The 14,915-nt window shown below is 49.1% G+C and overlaps 6 protein-coding genes across 6 annotated transcripts; 2 read left to right on the forward strand and 4 right to left on the reverse strand.

The window, feature by feature from the left end:
* Positions 1–248: 248 nt before the first annotated feature.
* ACHE_50535A (putative NRPS-like protein biosynthetic cluster) lies at positions 249–3,608 on the reverse strand (the record flags this gene model as incomplete). Its single annotated transcript, XM_043280262.1, has 4 exons — positions 249–1,421; positions 1,479–2,484; positions 2,538–3,298; positions 3,354–3,608. The coding sequence occupies 4 exons, from the start codon at positions 3,606–3,608 to the stop codon at positions 249–251; spliced, it is 3,195 nt and encodes a 1,064-aa protein (XP_043137859.1).
* An 839-nt stretch (positions 3,609–4,447) lies between these two features.
* Positions 4,448–5,148, reverse strand: ACHE_50536A (putative nuclear distribution protein RO10; the record flags this gene model as incomplete). The annotated part of the gene is made up of 2 exons (XM_043280263.1): positions 4,448–4,854; positions 4,911–5,148. 2 exons carry the CDS (start codon positions 5,146–5,148, stop codon positions 4,448–4,450), a joined length of 645 nt encoding a protein of 214 aa, XP_043137860.1.
* Positions 5,149–5,430: 282 nt separating this feature from the next.
* On the reverse strand, positions 5,431–8,020 carry ACHE_50537A (uncharacterized protein; the record flags this gene model as incomplete). The annotated part of the gene is made up of 6 exons (XM_043280265.1): positions 5,431–5,733; positions 5,785–6,218; positions 6,271–7,635; positions 7,694–7,727; positions 7,795–7,863; positions 7,934–8,020. 6 exons carry the CDS (start codon positions 8,018–8,020, stop codon positions 5,431–5,433), a joined length of 2,292 nt encoding a protein of 763 aa, XP_043137861.1.
* Positions 8,021–8,637: 617 nt separating this feature from the next.
* On the forward strand, positions 8,638–9,807 carry ACHE_50538S (SET domain protein; the record flags this gene model as incomplete). Its single annotated transcript, XM_043280266.1, has 1 exon — positions 8,638–9,807. The coding sequence occupies one exon, from the start codon at positions 8,638–8,640 to the stop codon at positions 9,805–9,807; it is 1,170 nt and encodes a 389-aa protein (XP_043137862.1).
* Positions 9,808–10,291: 484 nt separating this feature from the next.
* Positions 10,292–12,500, forward strand: ACHE_50539S (putative AMP-binding enzyme; the record flags this gene model as incomplete). The annotated part of the gene is made up of 7 exons (XM_043280267.1): positions 10,292–10,435; positions 10,496–10,566; positions 10,630–10,777; positions 10,843–10,878; positions 10,935–11,978; positions 12,032–12,317; positions 12,376–12,500. The coding sequence occupies 7 exons, from the start codon at positions 10,292–10,294 to the stop codon at positions 12,498–12,500; spliced, it is 1,854 nt and encodes a 617-aa protein (XP_043137863.1).
* A 260-nt stretch (positions 12,501–12,760) lies between these two features.
* ACHE_50540A (putative serine/threonine protein kinase) lies at positions 12,761–14,786 on the reverse strand (the record flags this gene model as incomplete). The annotated part of the gene is made up of 2 exons (XM_043280268.1): positions 12,761–13,224; positions 13,280–14,786. The coding sequence occupies 2 exons, from the start codon at positions 14,784–14,786 to the stop codon at positions 12,761–12,763; spliced, it is 1,971 nt and encodes a 656-aa protein (XP_043137864.1).
* Between the last annotated feature and the right edge of the window lie 129 nt (positions 14,787–14,915).

Consider the following 14,915-nt stretch of genomic DNA (forward strand, 5'->3'; position numbering starts at 1 on the left):
GAAATTACTGGATCGAGTTGAAGGTGATGAGAGGGAGGCATTTCTCAATTCATGTCGAAAATGCTGCAATGGTACTCTGGAGATCGGGATACTGCTGAGTTACTATCTGAACCCTGGGTACAGATTGGTATTTGACAATATCCTGCAATGTACATCATATCCGGAGTCTCAATCTTGAATTGATAGCACGAGATGGACTTATGTACATACAACTATCCACTCATAAAATTAGACGGAACATGCAGTTCCTACTTCTCCTCATTTACCCTCCACCTCTTCAACCAATCCCTCGCAGAAGACCCCAAAACCCCATCCTCAATAATCCTCAATCTACCATCCCGCAAGCTCACACTATCTCTCTCAGCTTTCCCAGTCAGAAACCTCTTTCCCTGCTGCTCTGGTTTTGGTGAGCCGCTATACGTTGCCTCGTAATGCGCCGTCAATTTAACAGCAGGATTGACAAGCTCTTCGCCTCGCGCTTCGCTGTCCCGTAGCATCTGAAGCCAGGTCTCGAAAGGAACGGTTTTGAATTCGAAGCCATGCTCCCGGAGAGTTGTGAGGAGAGATGACCATCTGAATGTGTACGGATTGCAGAGGTTGTAAACGGTGTCGTCCTCATCCTCAACCATCGAATAAGACGAACCACCGCTACTGTCACTCCTTGGCGAATAAGGCCGTGATACACACTCACAAGCCCCCGTGATCTCAATAATACCCCTTGCAAGCACATCAACCGGCAACCAAGAACACTCCACATCCAACTCCGGAAGCACCTTCAACGTCACCGCAGACCGAATCATCAACGGAATAGCTTCAGAATCATTCCAAAGCCCCTTCTCAGAGTGCCCCGAGACCTGTCCAATCCGCAATGTATATGCCCTGGCACCCGATTTTCGCGCATTGCTAACGATATGCTCGCCCACGAATTTGGAGCGACCATAGCCCATTTCTAGTGCGCTGTGGAGATCGGGTATTGGTTTCTCGTGGACTTCGGGTGTTGATAATCCCAGTGCTGTCGAGATAGATGAGCAGAAGAATAGTGCTGCGGGGGTGGGTTGGTGGACTGATAGTGAGAATTGTATGAGATTGTGTAGGCCTTTAATGTGTGGTTCGAAGGTGGATAGTGGGAGGTTGAAGTTGACTGGCCATGCGGTGTGGATTATAAGGGTGATTGATTGTTGCATTTTGTGAAGTATTTCTTCGTCGATGCCTAGGTTGGGTTTTTCGAGGGTGCTGTGCAATGCGATGATCTTTTGGGTTTTGGAGGTTGGAAGTTGTAGGTCCTTTTGGGATAGGGTATTCAGGATTGCATCCTTGGGCTTGTTTCTGCGTGTGAGGCAGTACAAAGTGGAGATACTGTCGTCGTCAAGGAGAGTCACCAGGATATGTGCTCCGATAGAGCCAGTCGCCCCGGTCAATATCTGATTAGAGCAGTTAATTAGTGATGGAAATGACATGGTCTTGCAGATGAAACATACCACACTCTTCCCAGTGGCACACTCTAGGCTCGGACTATGTTGATGGAATGAAGAGTACTTTTTGATCAACCCCCGTATCAGCGAGATTTCATCTTCAATCCTCGTCTGCCGTCCACTCTGCACAGAACAAATATGCTCCGCAAGCCGGGCAATGGTTCCAGTTTCGAAAACGACGTTCTGGCTGATTGCACCGCTGTCCACGATCTTGAAATCCCTAAGAATCAAGCGTCGCAGGTGAATTGCCTTCAAGCTGTCAACTCCCTGACTGAAAAGGTCGACATCTGCGCCTGGGATTGAAAGACCAACTTCCTGACAAAGCTTCATCAGGTGGGCTCCCGTGGCCGTGGTATCCAGCTCGAACCTACCACCTTCACCGGTCTCGAGTCTGGCATACATGCTGTCTATTACCTCAGCATATTTCATGTACACCTGCATCCGAATAATTGAGCCTTTATCTGTCCGTGGACATGGAGCATCATGAGGCAAGACGGCGACCATCTCTCGAGCAACCTGTGAAAATTGCTCGGCTCGGGAATTCGCGTCTTGAATTGCTGGCCATACGGAGTCAAAGTATTCTTCATCAGAAAGACCCTTGGACTCCTCAGAACGAAAAACGAGCAACCCAGGAACCGCCTTCCCAATTCCCACAACAACAGCTTCCTGAACCAGCGAGTGCTGCTTGATAGTACCCTCAATAGGCAGAGGTAGAACCTTTTCGCCATTGATCAGCGTGACACGGTCATCCAGCCTGCTGATGTATTTCCATCGACCGGAGATTGTCGGATGCGGCTCGAAGACGTCGCGAGAATGGTAAGATCCCGGAGGATCGTTGGAATTCGTCAAACGTAACGAGGGAAGACCAGTTAGGTAGACAGCTTCATAGAGGGAGTTGCCGATTGGTTTCATCCATATGAATTGCCAGAGATTGTTGTCGAATTGCAGATAATTCCAGTACGGATCATCTTTTGGGCGGGAGGTGGAGTCTGCGACAGTGCCTGATTCGGTTCTATACTGATATTAGCTTTTATTCAGATGAAGTCAAGCGAAAGGGTGGCTAACGAGCCAAACTGGCAACCGAGCCGCACTCCCTCATGCACCAAACGGTTGCCCAGCTCATCAGGACAGACAGCGCCACCGTAGGTGACGACCTTGCATTTCCGGAGCAGTTCAACTCCGTGAGAACTGTCTGCCAATAATTGCAGTATATACGGGACTATGTGCACAGACTCTGGTTGTGCTTCTTCCATGGCGGCAACCAGACCCCCAGCAGTTAGGGGTAATGAGGTATTCCACATGAACGCCGTCTTTCCCATGTACATAGTTGGTAGATATTTGCAGAGACCGTACGAATGGAACCAAGGGAGTGGGATGAATGCCGTCATTTCTGATCCTCGTATCATGAACATCTTCAGTACCTGATGGGTGATGAAGATCGGCTTGGGAAATCCAGTTGATCCAGACGAATGCATTATAATCGCGACGCTTTTCTCTTGTTCTTCGTGAGAACGACTTCTCTTCAACGCCGACACGGATGGCGAGACTTGTGCTTGGCTTAGAGATGCTCTCTGAACGATAGAGCGACACGCGATCGCTTTCAATCTCAATACCTCGCCTATAGTCGCTCGAATATTCAAGGACGGTTCGTAGAGAATAGTATCACAACCGACAGCATCGAGCAAAGAGACACAAGCGGCGGCGGAAAGACGAGTAGACAATAACATGATGGAGTATCCCAACCGACTGAGGGCAAATAAGGTGATAATCATATTTAGGTCTGAAGGCGTGAGCAGTGCCACGACATATTTACTATCATTCTGTTGCTAATAGTGTGTGAGCAAGAATAGAACTCTGAGAGTTTCTTCGATGCAATCTCACCGGTGTAAAGCCCTGGTTTACCAAAATCTGGGCAGCCTGGTCAATCATTGCATCCAGATCCCGTCCAGTGAAATATTCGTATGAGGCATGACCGTTTTCGAAATTTGGATACGCGAGGATAGGCTGTTGAGTTGCATCTACTGCCCGCAGTCGAATAAGATCGTCAAGGACATGCGGGTTTCCAAAGCGTCTGAATAGCTGCTCTGGAGTCAAGATGCTATTCTGCAAGGCCTCTTCGTGATGTTTGGTTCCCATTATAGGCGAACTTATCCTAAGAGATCTTCCACACGACTGTTTTTGGAGTAGAAATGAGCTTGATCGATACTCGGGCACTGAGAGGTTTAAAAAGATTTTCAAGTGCTCCAAACCTTTCCCTTTTAGGCCAGCTTAGCTTTTGGTTTGTCCCTCAGTCCCTTCATTCTCCATGCATACTGAATACTCCGTGGTATGCATTACTTATGCTTTTGTGGGGCTGTGCGGCTGAGGCATGGTGTGGATGAGCTGAAATGAACCTACGCGGATGACATCAAGGATGCAGGCGACGGTCACAAACCAGGTTAGCAGACACACAACAGAAGAAATGTAAAGTACTGGGCTGAACTATGATCCTGCGTGTTGACAAATATCGGAGGAGTAACATATAAAGCACATCACATGAATCTATACAGTCATCTTCGGAAAGCAGACAGGTCGAACCTCAAAGCGCGGATGTCTTCTATCACCAGCCCAGGGATCAGCTTCTTGCTGCCATCCTCAATCTGCCAACGGAAGGCCTCATCACCAAAGCATCGATGTTTGTGATCCCAGAGCAAGCTCCTTCCCTGTTCATGTCTCTCAAGGCTCCATTGTGATTGGGCCTTCATCTCATTCGGAAATTCCGGCGGCGCATTGACGATGACGAATAACACTTTTGAGACATCGTAAATCCGTAAGCACATCAACTACAACATGGATTATGAAAAGGCAGAGTGTGGCCAGCTCGGAGCATTATTTGTTTATTCTCCAGAAATGTACTTGTACCTTCGTAAAGACAACAAACCGGGTATCCAAAACTCCATACACGAAAACCAGATAAAAAGACAAACACCGAACAATCAAATCTCCTTCTCCCTCCTCATCCTTCCAACCTCCCCCCTCCGAACCTCCCTCTCCACATCCTCCAGCCTCCCCTCCCACTCAGCCCAACACTCCCCGCTCCCCACAAGCCCAACCTCATACCACCTCTGCAACGCCTTCGCAGTCCTAACTCTCAATTCCGAAATAATCTTCACCTGCTCCTCCTGCCCCTTCGACACGCGGTCAATCTGCGGCTGTAGCTGGATTAACGCGGCGGATGTGGAAGCGTCGGGGATGGGGAGGTCATTGAGGGATGTGAGCCGGGAGGCGGTTTCGGGGAAAGCAGAGGCGTAGGAGAGGACGATTGAGGCAAGGTTCTGGGTTGTTAAGGTTTCGGGGAGGGTATCGGGGGGTGCTGTGTGGAAGAGGTCGGGGAAGCGGTCGTCTGTTATCTACGTTAGTGACTTATCAACGTGTATGTAGGGGTTGCTGAGGACGTACGAAGTTGGATCACATCATAAATAGCTGGGATGTTCCTGCTGAGTCTCTCGAGGTCCTTTTCCAGACGGAGGAGACGGCGCGAGACGGTCTCGTCAAGATTATCGGGCTTTAAAGGTAGTGAGGGTTCGCCGGTCCAGTGCGAGTCGCCGGTGAGGAGGTAAGAGATGCGGCGGAGGCGCAATTCAAGGAGCTCAATTGTCGCGCCTGCCACGGCATCACTTTCGAGGGTCATTTTCATTATTTCAAGGGAGGCAATAGTGAGTTGAGTGTTGAGTGGTTGTTGGTGTTGTCCATCAACTCCCCGAAGATCACGGAACGGAAATGCAAACAAAACAAACCCTGGAGAAGTTGAATCAAAAGTATGTCTACATATACCTAGGAGTTCCAGCTTCATGATATAGAGCTAATTCATATAAACACGTATAGTTTACCTCTACCTATGTACAATAACTGCACGTCGTGTCTGGCACTTGCATGCATCGTCAAATCGTTCACGCGTAATAGTACCATGTCATAGACATCATTCAGCTTTCGATCCATCAGCATCGTTGGATTCAGGGCCACCACGGCCAGATGTTGGCGGGGCAGCGAATCTATGACTTTGACCCAGAAAGCCCCCGCCCTTCTCCTGCATCTCTGGTCCCACGGGATCCGCCTCATTTTCAAAGGATGCAACCTGGTAGTCAAAAACGTTTACTTTCGGACGAGTAGGGTCCTGCGAAGTTGTTGCATCCTGGCTCTGAGCAGCGGCAGTCGACTGTTGTTGAGCCCTCGCTTCCTGCAGTTCGGCCTCAAACGCTTGATTATCGGCATCCACAAATCGCTATCGTGAAGTTAGTAGAATGCGCCTAAAGTTATCAAGTATTTATCTTACCTGGAGTGGCGCTTGGATTTGGTCTTCCTGGGCCGTCACTGCATTGGCACTTGCGTATACAAGCAAGACCGATTTCGATTCCTCGCGCGCTGCGCGAAGGACTTCTATCTCACGGACCTTGCGCGCCGTATACCCAATGACATCTGTATTGCTTGGTGCGGCGTGGCTAGCACGATCTAATTCTGCTTGTCGTATCTTCGCATCTTCGGTCGAAAAGCTGATACGCCACCACTGCCATTCATCGTCGGTTCTTGCATCGCTCTCCTGCGCATTCTCACGGGGCCGAAGGACGTAGGTAATATGTGGCTGAGTGCATACACCTCGTAGCGTGTATTTATGAAGGGGTGGTTCGTTCGGTGATGCTGACGGCTCGGTGAGAATCTTTGAATAACCTCGAAGAGCTTTAATGGCACCCTGTTTTCGTAATTCCAATTCTAGTCAAGTTAGCCATGGATTTGAAATTTGAAGCGGAAGCCCGAAACTCACCCTGTAGCTTATTCTCGATTTTGTTCGATATCGATTTCAGCTCTTCCCCTAATCGTTGTGCCTCAGAATTTGCAGATTCAGGTGTCACCGATGCATCGCTGGCTCCACTTGCAAGACCTTTGGTTAGGAATTGAGAAGCAGCGGCAGCAGCTTTCTCCAATGTCTCCTTCGATCCCAGCCCCTTGTGAACGAGAGACTTGGACACAGAGAACTGGTTCATAAGACGCTCCGTCTTGAAAATCTCTTCGTAGACACCAAGTCTCTCTGACCGGAATTCACGAGCAAACTCTCTGGCACCAGTAAGATATCGATCTGGGTAGAAGACAGCAGGTATCTTCACATCAACGGAGTTTGCTGCATCAGAGTTTTCCAGTCGAATTGTTAGAACTTCCGCGACGTTCTCGAGCCACGTGTCGTCGAGTTCGTCGCCGGGACGGTCCGCCCACATCGCACGATCCAGGACATCATAGAGGGTTTGGCCATGTTCAGGCTCCACAAATGGATCCAAGCTGAAGAACTCCTTATGGATAGGCGTGTCGTGCACAGAAATCGGTCGTTTATATGCGTTCGATGAGAATACACTCACTGATTGGTTGCCAGGGTCTGCTCTAGCGGCAGAACCTTGCCATGTCTCCAGAAACTTGCCAACACTGCCTTCTGAATAAGAAGACATACTCTTGAGGCTAGCTAGAGCGTCACTACTTCCGAAGGACCGATTGGTCGAGTCCAAGAATGCCATCAACCTCTGTGCCTCGTGTAAAATATCATCCCAATTGGTATCCCCATCCTGTACATCCTGCATAGTCACGATCTTAGGAAGACTAATTGGTTGTCCGTTCCACCACTGCGGATCATGACCGTAATTTGGAAGAATGCGATTCCTAAACAAAAGCGCTTCTCTCGCAAGCGGGATTGAATGCAAGATTGTGAGCAACCCTCCCAGGTATTGGTTATCCGGGGAAGGGCGTAAGAATGCTGGTTCGCCGTTCACTCTCTTGCGGTCCTCCGGGTCAGGGCTAATGATAATCTCTCGTGAGGTGGGGTTGAACAAAGTCATCGCCCAGTTGCCTTCGTCGTAATGATCGCGAGTCGCTTCTCCAAACTTCCCTCCCTGGGTAGTGGTGACCCCGGTTTCCTGCTCACCAAGGTTCTGGTTCAACGACATGGCGACGGCTTGCTGGAGCTCCTGCTCTTCCCGCTCCGACAGCGTCATCCCTTGTCCAGTGTTCGAGGCGCTGGGTGGCGGCGGTTGGTATTCGTTCATGGCTAGTTCGTTCATATTTATTCTCGACGGCGGACGCGACGGAGGGGCAGGAGCGTGAGATCCCGGGGCTGGAACAGGGTCTGCATGTTCGATCTGGAATGCTGTGACACCGTCAGCAAATGCGAACAGTCGTTTCGTATTTGGGCCTGGCAGACATACATGACATTCGTTGGTCATTTTCAAATCCAGTTGTCTGTACATAACCAGATTCACCGATTAGTCCCTGCTTCCGCACACCGGGCGCATGGTTGGCATTTCACCTGTGTCTGAGGCCCCGTCGGATCTTCGAAATAGGCATTGATGGCTTTGTTCGAATTATTGTCGTTCGCCTGTGTAAGAGGGCATAAAGAGTCGCATTAGCTCAAGGATATTGTCTAAAGTTGATCAAAATCCACTCACCTTGAGGAAGCTGATAGCTTGTTCGCGCGTTGTACTGGTGAAGCTAACGAAGTTCTCGATAGCTTCCTCTGACGGTTCGGCAGCCATCTCAGATATTTTCCGACCTGGCAGCGCGATGGGAGCTGAATGTCCAGGTGATTAACTTAAATCCAGAGAGCAAAGAGAGTAATCAAGCATGAAGACAGCGTGGAGGAATCCGGGGTCGCAGTTGTTGACAAACGGTTATCCCACCTCGGATTGACGTCACATGACATACCGCCCCCACTTCGCCCAAAAAGGAAAGACAAGATAATCAGCCAAACGTTTGAATAGAACACAGATCCGGACAAAGCCCTACACCGGAACAAAGGCTGAGATCTCTAGGCCTGTTGTAACAAACAACTGCATAATGTGTGCAACAAAGACCTCATTCATGAATGTGCCAAATACAGTGACAGCTTGATTTCCGTTATTTATTTGCCGCTTGGTTGTCCCCTTTGGTGGCTATTTTTGCTCTTTGGGGGATCTGATGGTCCAAAGAGGCTATCACGATGTTTCCATGGTTGAGAGCCCTTTGTGTTTCGAGAACAAGGGCCCTCGCGGTCTCAGGTCTGATATAAAACGGCCCGCAGGTTCGAAGCAAGAATCAGCGATCACTCGAATACAAACTACATACAACATTAAATCTCAGAAATTCAATTCACTCCACATGATCGAATACCGCCATGGAAAACACTAATCGCGAAAGCGTCCGCATCTTGGCTGCTATCTACTACGACATCAACTCTGTCTGCGATATCCGAAAGAGAGTCAACTCAAAGCCCAAAGATGAAGACACTAATGACTACAGGACGGCGTGCCGACGTGCCAGCACACTGGTGAGCCGGGCTGTTACCCAAGCATTGAGACATCAAGTTTCCAATCAACGGCACTATGACCAGCGTTTAACGGAACTGACCACAAGATTAGGCTGGAAGTTACTCTCCATCTGCGCGCATTCTGCAGCCTTTCGACAAGCGACCATAAGAGCGGGAGTGGTGACGTGGGACGTATTGATCAGTCAGCTCGAAGCTAACCGTCTCAGCATTGAACTCTTTGCTCGGACCCGGAACCTCGAATGGCGCGGTCCGTTGTTGAAGCACGCCAGACATAACCTGCCAGAGCTACAGAAAGAACTCGCTCCTTATATAAAACTCTACGACCAACATCCGCACCACTTTGTCCGAATCGAGAACAAAGCCGTTCGCATGCCAGTGTATGAGGAGTTCCTTCAAATGCATACCGACGCCTGCATGTTTGATCCGAGAGAGTGGAAGAGCTATGTTGAAGAGGGAGACGTCTATGACCCCACACAACGTGAAGAAGAAGATGGAAACTGTTGGATTTGTCGCCAAAGTCTTGAATTCCCCTGCTCCTGTCTCCCTCCAGACGTAGGACAACTGGTTGAGCTCGTTGACTATCCTAAGAAGGGAATTGGAGTTCGGGCTCTGGCTAACTTCAAAGAAGGACAAATCCTTGGCGAATTCATCGGAGAGATTCGACACTGGAACTACGGAGGTGATCCCAAGTATAGTTATCTCATGCATGATAAATATTTTCAACCCGTTGCAACAATTTCGCCCAAGCGCTATGGAAACTGGACACGGTTTATCAACCATTCATGCGGCTCGAGTACCAAGTTCGACACTATGGCTATTGGAAAGCGGCTTGTCGTTGTCATCCGGGCAAAACGGGACATCATGATGTTTGAGGAAATCACGGTGCATTATGGCGGCAATTATTGGGAAGGTCGGACCTGCGAATGCGGTTCATCAAAATGTAAATCAAGAAAGCCGGAGTCCGAGGAATCGCCTTTGCAAATCCCAGTTGACAATGACCAACTACATGACACTTAAGCTTGTTTCTATTGCTGTCAAATTTTTTTTCCATGCGTTTTGCTTCGGTATATAGATCAATGCAACTTTAGTTACTCCATAAAACCACACCGACATTGCATTATTGTACAGTAAATGTGCATACCCCTGACTGCTCCATTCCGTGAAGTTAGAAAGCACCTCGGATACATAGAAATATGTTATATCCGCTGGTATATTGGTGTATACTTGGCCAACCCCGCAAACAACAGCCGAGGAAAATGCGGGGAAGCTCCATCACCACTTGCTGTCGAGCTCCTCTTCCACCCTTTTTCATCGTTTCTCTCCGGTTTTTCTGTTGAATTTAACTGCAAGTCCGCTCTTTCACATAACCAACTGCCTATTGGGCCCTGAATACGATCAAGCCCCGACAAACGGCTACGGATATCCCGAACACGACGCATTGAACAGCATTGAACAGCTTTAACTAGGAATGACCCTTTAACAGAACATCGGATCTGTCACAATGCGCAGTGCAATTGTCTGTCGTACACGAATTATCCCTCGATCAACATCCTTTCGTCCAAGTCCGTGGACAAAACCAGCACGGTCAATTCTGGGCATAAGACGAGGATTGATAACGCAGAGCTATGCGCGAGGATCATCAGAGGTCCGATTCCAATTGATGAAAAGAAAGAGTTATGTGGAGGCTAACAAATTGCTTTTATAGCCTCCGTTGATTGAATCGACCGTGGGAGATCATTTCGCCAAGGTAGTCAGTGAATATGGGGACCGGACTGCGTGAGTCTATACTATCTCTCGGTGTGACAGTACCATTCATCTGATACGATTGTTTGCTTTCAGAGTGATTGCAAGACACCAGCAAGGCAGACTCACGTATTCAGAGCTAGACGCTAAAAGCAATGCCCTCGCCCGGGGCTTGGAATCGGTGGGCGTGGGAACCGGGGACCGGGTTGGGGTGATGCTGGGGAATTCTATGGAATATGCCATTGTACGTCTGACTTCGGTTGTTTATTGAATTGCTAAAGACATGACTGACTGGTGTCATTTGCCCAGGCAACCTATGCTCTGTTCAAACTGGGAGCTATCCTAGTACGTCTCAACTCAATCATGACCATCAAACGATCCATTCTAACCCCCTAGCCTAGGTCCCTATAAACCTCTCCTTTAACACAATGCAAGTGGTCGCAGCATTAAACCATCTAAACGCAAGTCACCTAATCATAAGCGCCGAATCCAACCTCCCTCGAAAAGAACCACGCAACAACACCCCCCTCCTCCAACACATGATCCAAGACCTCACCAGCCCAAAGCTCGAATCAGCAATAATTCCCTCCCTCCGGAACATAATCTTCGTCGATAACTCCTCCGGTCGCGTTGACACCTCGGACTTCAAGTGCCTCACGCCATATAACTCCATCGCATCCGACCTACAAGCAGACGGGAACCCCCTTCCATCCCGAAATCTCTCACCAAACGACATCGTCAATATCCAATTCACATCGGGCACAACCGCAATGCCCAAAGCAGCTTGTCTCACACACCGGTCCATTCTTAATAACGGTGCGCAAATCGGGGACAGAATGCGTCTCACACCAACCGACATCGTCTGCTGTCCGCCGCCGCTTTTCCACTGTTTCGGCTGTGTTCTGGGATACATGGCGACAGCAACACATGGCTCAACAATTGTCTTCCCAGCGGAATCCTTCAACGCGCGCGCAGCTCTCCATGCCGTCCAGGAAGAACAATGCACGGCTCTCTACGGCGTGCCCACGATGTTCCTCGAACAACTAGGTCTAATCCAGGACGGCGAAGTCTCCAACGAAGGCTTCCAGCACCTACGCACCGGTATCGCAGCAGGAAGCAGTATCCCAGCAGAACTAATGAAGAAATTACACCGCGTATTAAACCTAACCGAATTAACAATCTGCTACGGAATGACCGAGACAAGTCCCGTATCTGCTATGACGACAACAGACGACCCGATTGATAAACGCATAAACACCGTCGGGAGACTTATGCCTCATGTCGAGGCTAAAATCGTGAATCCCGCTGATAGAAGCATTGTGCCTGTCGGTGGGAGAGGCGAGCTCGCTGTTTCGGGATACCTGCTCATGAAGGAATATTGGAATGATCCGGATCGGACAGCCGAGGTTATGATTCCGGATGATGGTGGGAAGGTCTGGATGCATGTAAGTTCAGTTCAACGCCAACTGACTCCCGTTAATTAACAATATATAACTAGACAGGAGACGAAGCCTCAATGTCCGAAGACGGCTACATCACCATAACCGGCCGCATAAAGGATCTCATCATCCGAGGCGGAGAAAACATCCATCCCCTAGAAATAGAGAACTGTCTCCTCTCTCATCCTGGTATCGGGGATGTCTCTGTCGTCGGAGTCCCCGACGAACGGTACGGAGAGGTCGTAGCAGCCTTTGTGATTCCAAAGCACAGGCAAGGTCAAGAAGAGCCGCTTGATGAGGAGAGTATCAAGACGCAAGTTCGGGTGAAGCTCAGCAATCATCTTGGTGTGTCTCTTTTTTCCTGCTCACTGGGATTAGACTAGATGTGCTAACGCTACGACAGTGCCGAAATACGTCTTCTTCATGTCACCATCCGAGACATTTCCCAAGACGGCGAGTGGAAAGATCCAGAAGTTCAAACTTAAGGAGAATGCTATCCGGATCTTGAACGAGACCCATTCTACGTAAAGTGTACTAGACTAGACACCAAAGAGGGTATTCATCTAAGTCAATAGATAAGAAATATTAAACACACGCTAACATACCTCATCCATCATGTAACGTAGCGCCGAACTAGATTCAGACACCGAAAGCGGCTTCGCTCAAGGCAAGAATCCTGGAATCGAAAACAAGGACCCGAAAATCAAACATAGACGACATATAGCAAAATACAAGATAACACCAAAGAAGTATCGGGGTGAGAATGCCTATTGAAAAGAAAGAGCACATCAAATCCCTAGGGATTGCAAAATCCCCTTCTTTATCGGCGGGAAATGATTGTGCTTTCTGTTTGCTAGTCGATAGCTACCCATCCTCATTGCATCGGAATACTCGGTTGTCCAGGGCGGATTTTCTGGGTCAGGACAACAGCAGTCAATAGTCCTCACCCAACGATCATTCAGAGCTCCGAAGATATTAAGCCGTTTGTTCGGGTTTGGGTGAAGCATTCGTAGAAGAAGACGTCGGAGCACAGGTATCGGAAGAGCTTTAAATACCATTCCACACTTTGGATAGTTGAGACTATCCACCACTCCGTCAGGCCTTTCCTGGAAGAATTTTTCCCAGCCTGCAAGGAAGCGACCATATTTGGAATCCTTCAGGTCTGCAGCTTGCCAGGGTGTACCGCAAATGAATAGAGTGAAGCAAACAATGGCGCATGACCATACATCAAGTGGCCGTGGATCATATTCAGCTGGATGAAATTGTTAGTCTCTCTCGAGAAAACGAGTTTAGGTGTCACAACTTGCCGTCTCTACTCAGAACCTCTGGTGCGATGTATGGTAGACTGCCGCTTATTCCAGGTGCACATTTACGAATCTCGTTAGGATCTTGGGCGCAATCATAATATGCAGCCCTCATTCCGGGATGAAGGCCACGGAATACTACCGCAACACCAAAATCGGTGATCTTGAGATGGCCCTTGTCATCCAAGAGCAGGTTCTCTGGCTTGATGTCACGATGTGCAATCCCGCGACTATGCAAATACGCAACACCTTGGAGAAGCTGCTTGAAGAAACACAGCTTATCGTCAATCTTGAGGTGGCCATGCTTGAGGAGAGAAAATAGGTCACCTTGACCGCAGTACTCCATGGTGTGGATCCAACGACCTCGATGAGTGCAAAGGCAGGCCGTTGCCACTATATTCGGATGGTGTAGGCTGCTCGCAATGGTGAACTCCGACTTGATCTTATTTTCGTAGTCGTTTTCGTTTTCGCCCTGTCTGCGCTTCCTGAACTCTTTGACAGCATACAGGTCTTTTCCCTTCCCTCTTCTATACATGATTTTAATAGTGGCTGTGGATCCTTTACCGACTTGTCTTCCTCTTCTCCCAGGAAACACGCTGCTGCTGACAAACACATCGTCGAGCTCAAATGTGTTGGCGTGAATATCATCCAGATCACCTTCCCGTTTGGCTTTCGAGCGAGCACGGGTAGAGGTTCTCTTAAATTGGCCTTTAAGGTCGTTAAAGGTCGGTAGTTTCAGTGGGGGCGAGTTGCGTTGATCGGGCATGATACCAATATTCAGTTTGCTGGAGCCCGTGCCAACTCTCATCAGTTTCCTTAAGCCTTCAAGCCGTAAAGAAGAGTCAATGGAGCCAGCATTCATCCCATCCGGAGAACCACGTCCGTGCGGTGTATCTGACCCTAAATTCGTCAAGGTTGTGAATGCCGGTGCGGATTTAGATGGAGATGGAGTCTTTTCGCGGCCAGAAACAGCCGGGGTAAAACGATTACTTGCGCGTTCCCTGATGCTTAAACTTGTCCTGCGACAGAAATCGCTGAAAGAGCTTGCTGTCAACTTAGACGATGGGGTTGGCTGGAGTGTCACTGTCGACGATGAAGATGTAGATGACGGACTACGTAGAAAAGACGAGGGACCCTCTCCACTTTTCAATCGTAAATCCGTCATGAGCGGACGAGGCGTATTAGTTGAGTGACGCGGCATTGCATTCGAGGGACCCTCGCCGTTGTCCATCCACAAATCCAGCAGCCGTGGACGCGATGTGCTAGTTGAATGACGCGACATCGTAATCGAAGGGCGTGGAAATGACCTCCAGGCATCGGTGATATCCAGTCTCTCGTTTTCACGGTTATTTCCTGGGTGGAGGCTGGATTGTGCTTTATCTCCGACATGCAGCTTCATATCAACGGGTGAGGGTCTTCTGGACGGGTGCATCGAGTTGGAGTAAAGAAAGTCTTCGTGCTCCTGTAAGAGCTCGCTCTCGACCATGGTGATTGATGCGTGTCCGGCCATAACGTTGATGGGGGCCCAGAGGTTCCAGGACAACTATACGACAGATACCTGTACACTGGCTAATTAGCTGGTATAGTCGCAACGTTGTGACAGCGTATCTTCAGGAGCTAACTCACAGCAATTGTCTGA

The sequence above is a fragment of the Aspergillus chevalieri genome, chromosome 5, assembly GCF_016861735.1.
Source record: "Aspergillus chevalieri M1 DNA, chromosome 5, nearly complete sequence".
NCBI lineage: Eukaryota > Fungi > Ascomycota > Eurotiomycetes > Eurotiales > Aspergillaceae > Aspergillus > Aspergillus chevalieri.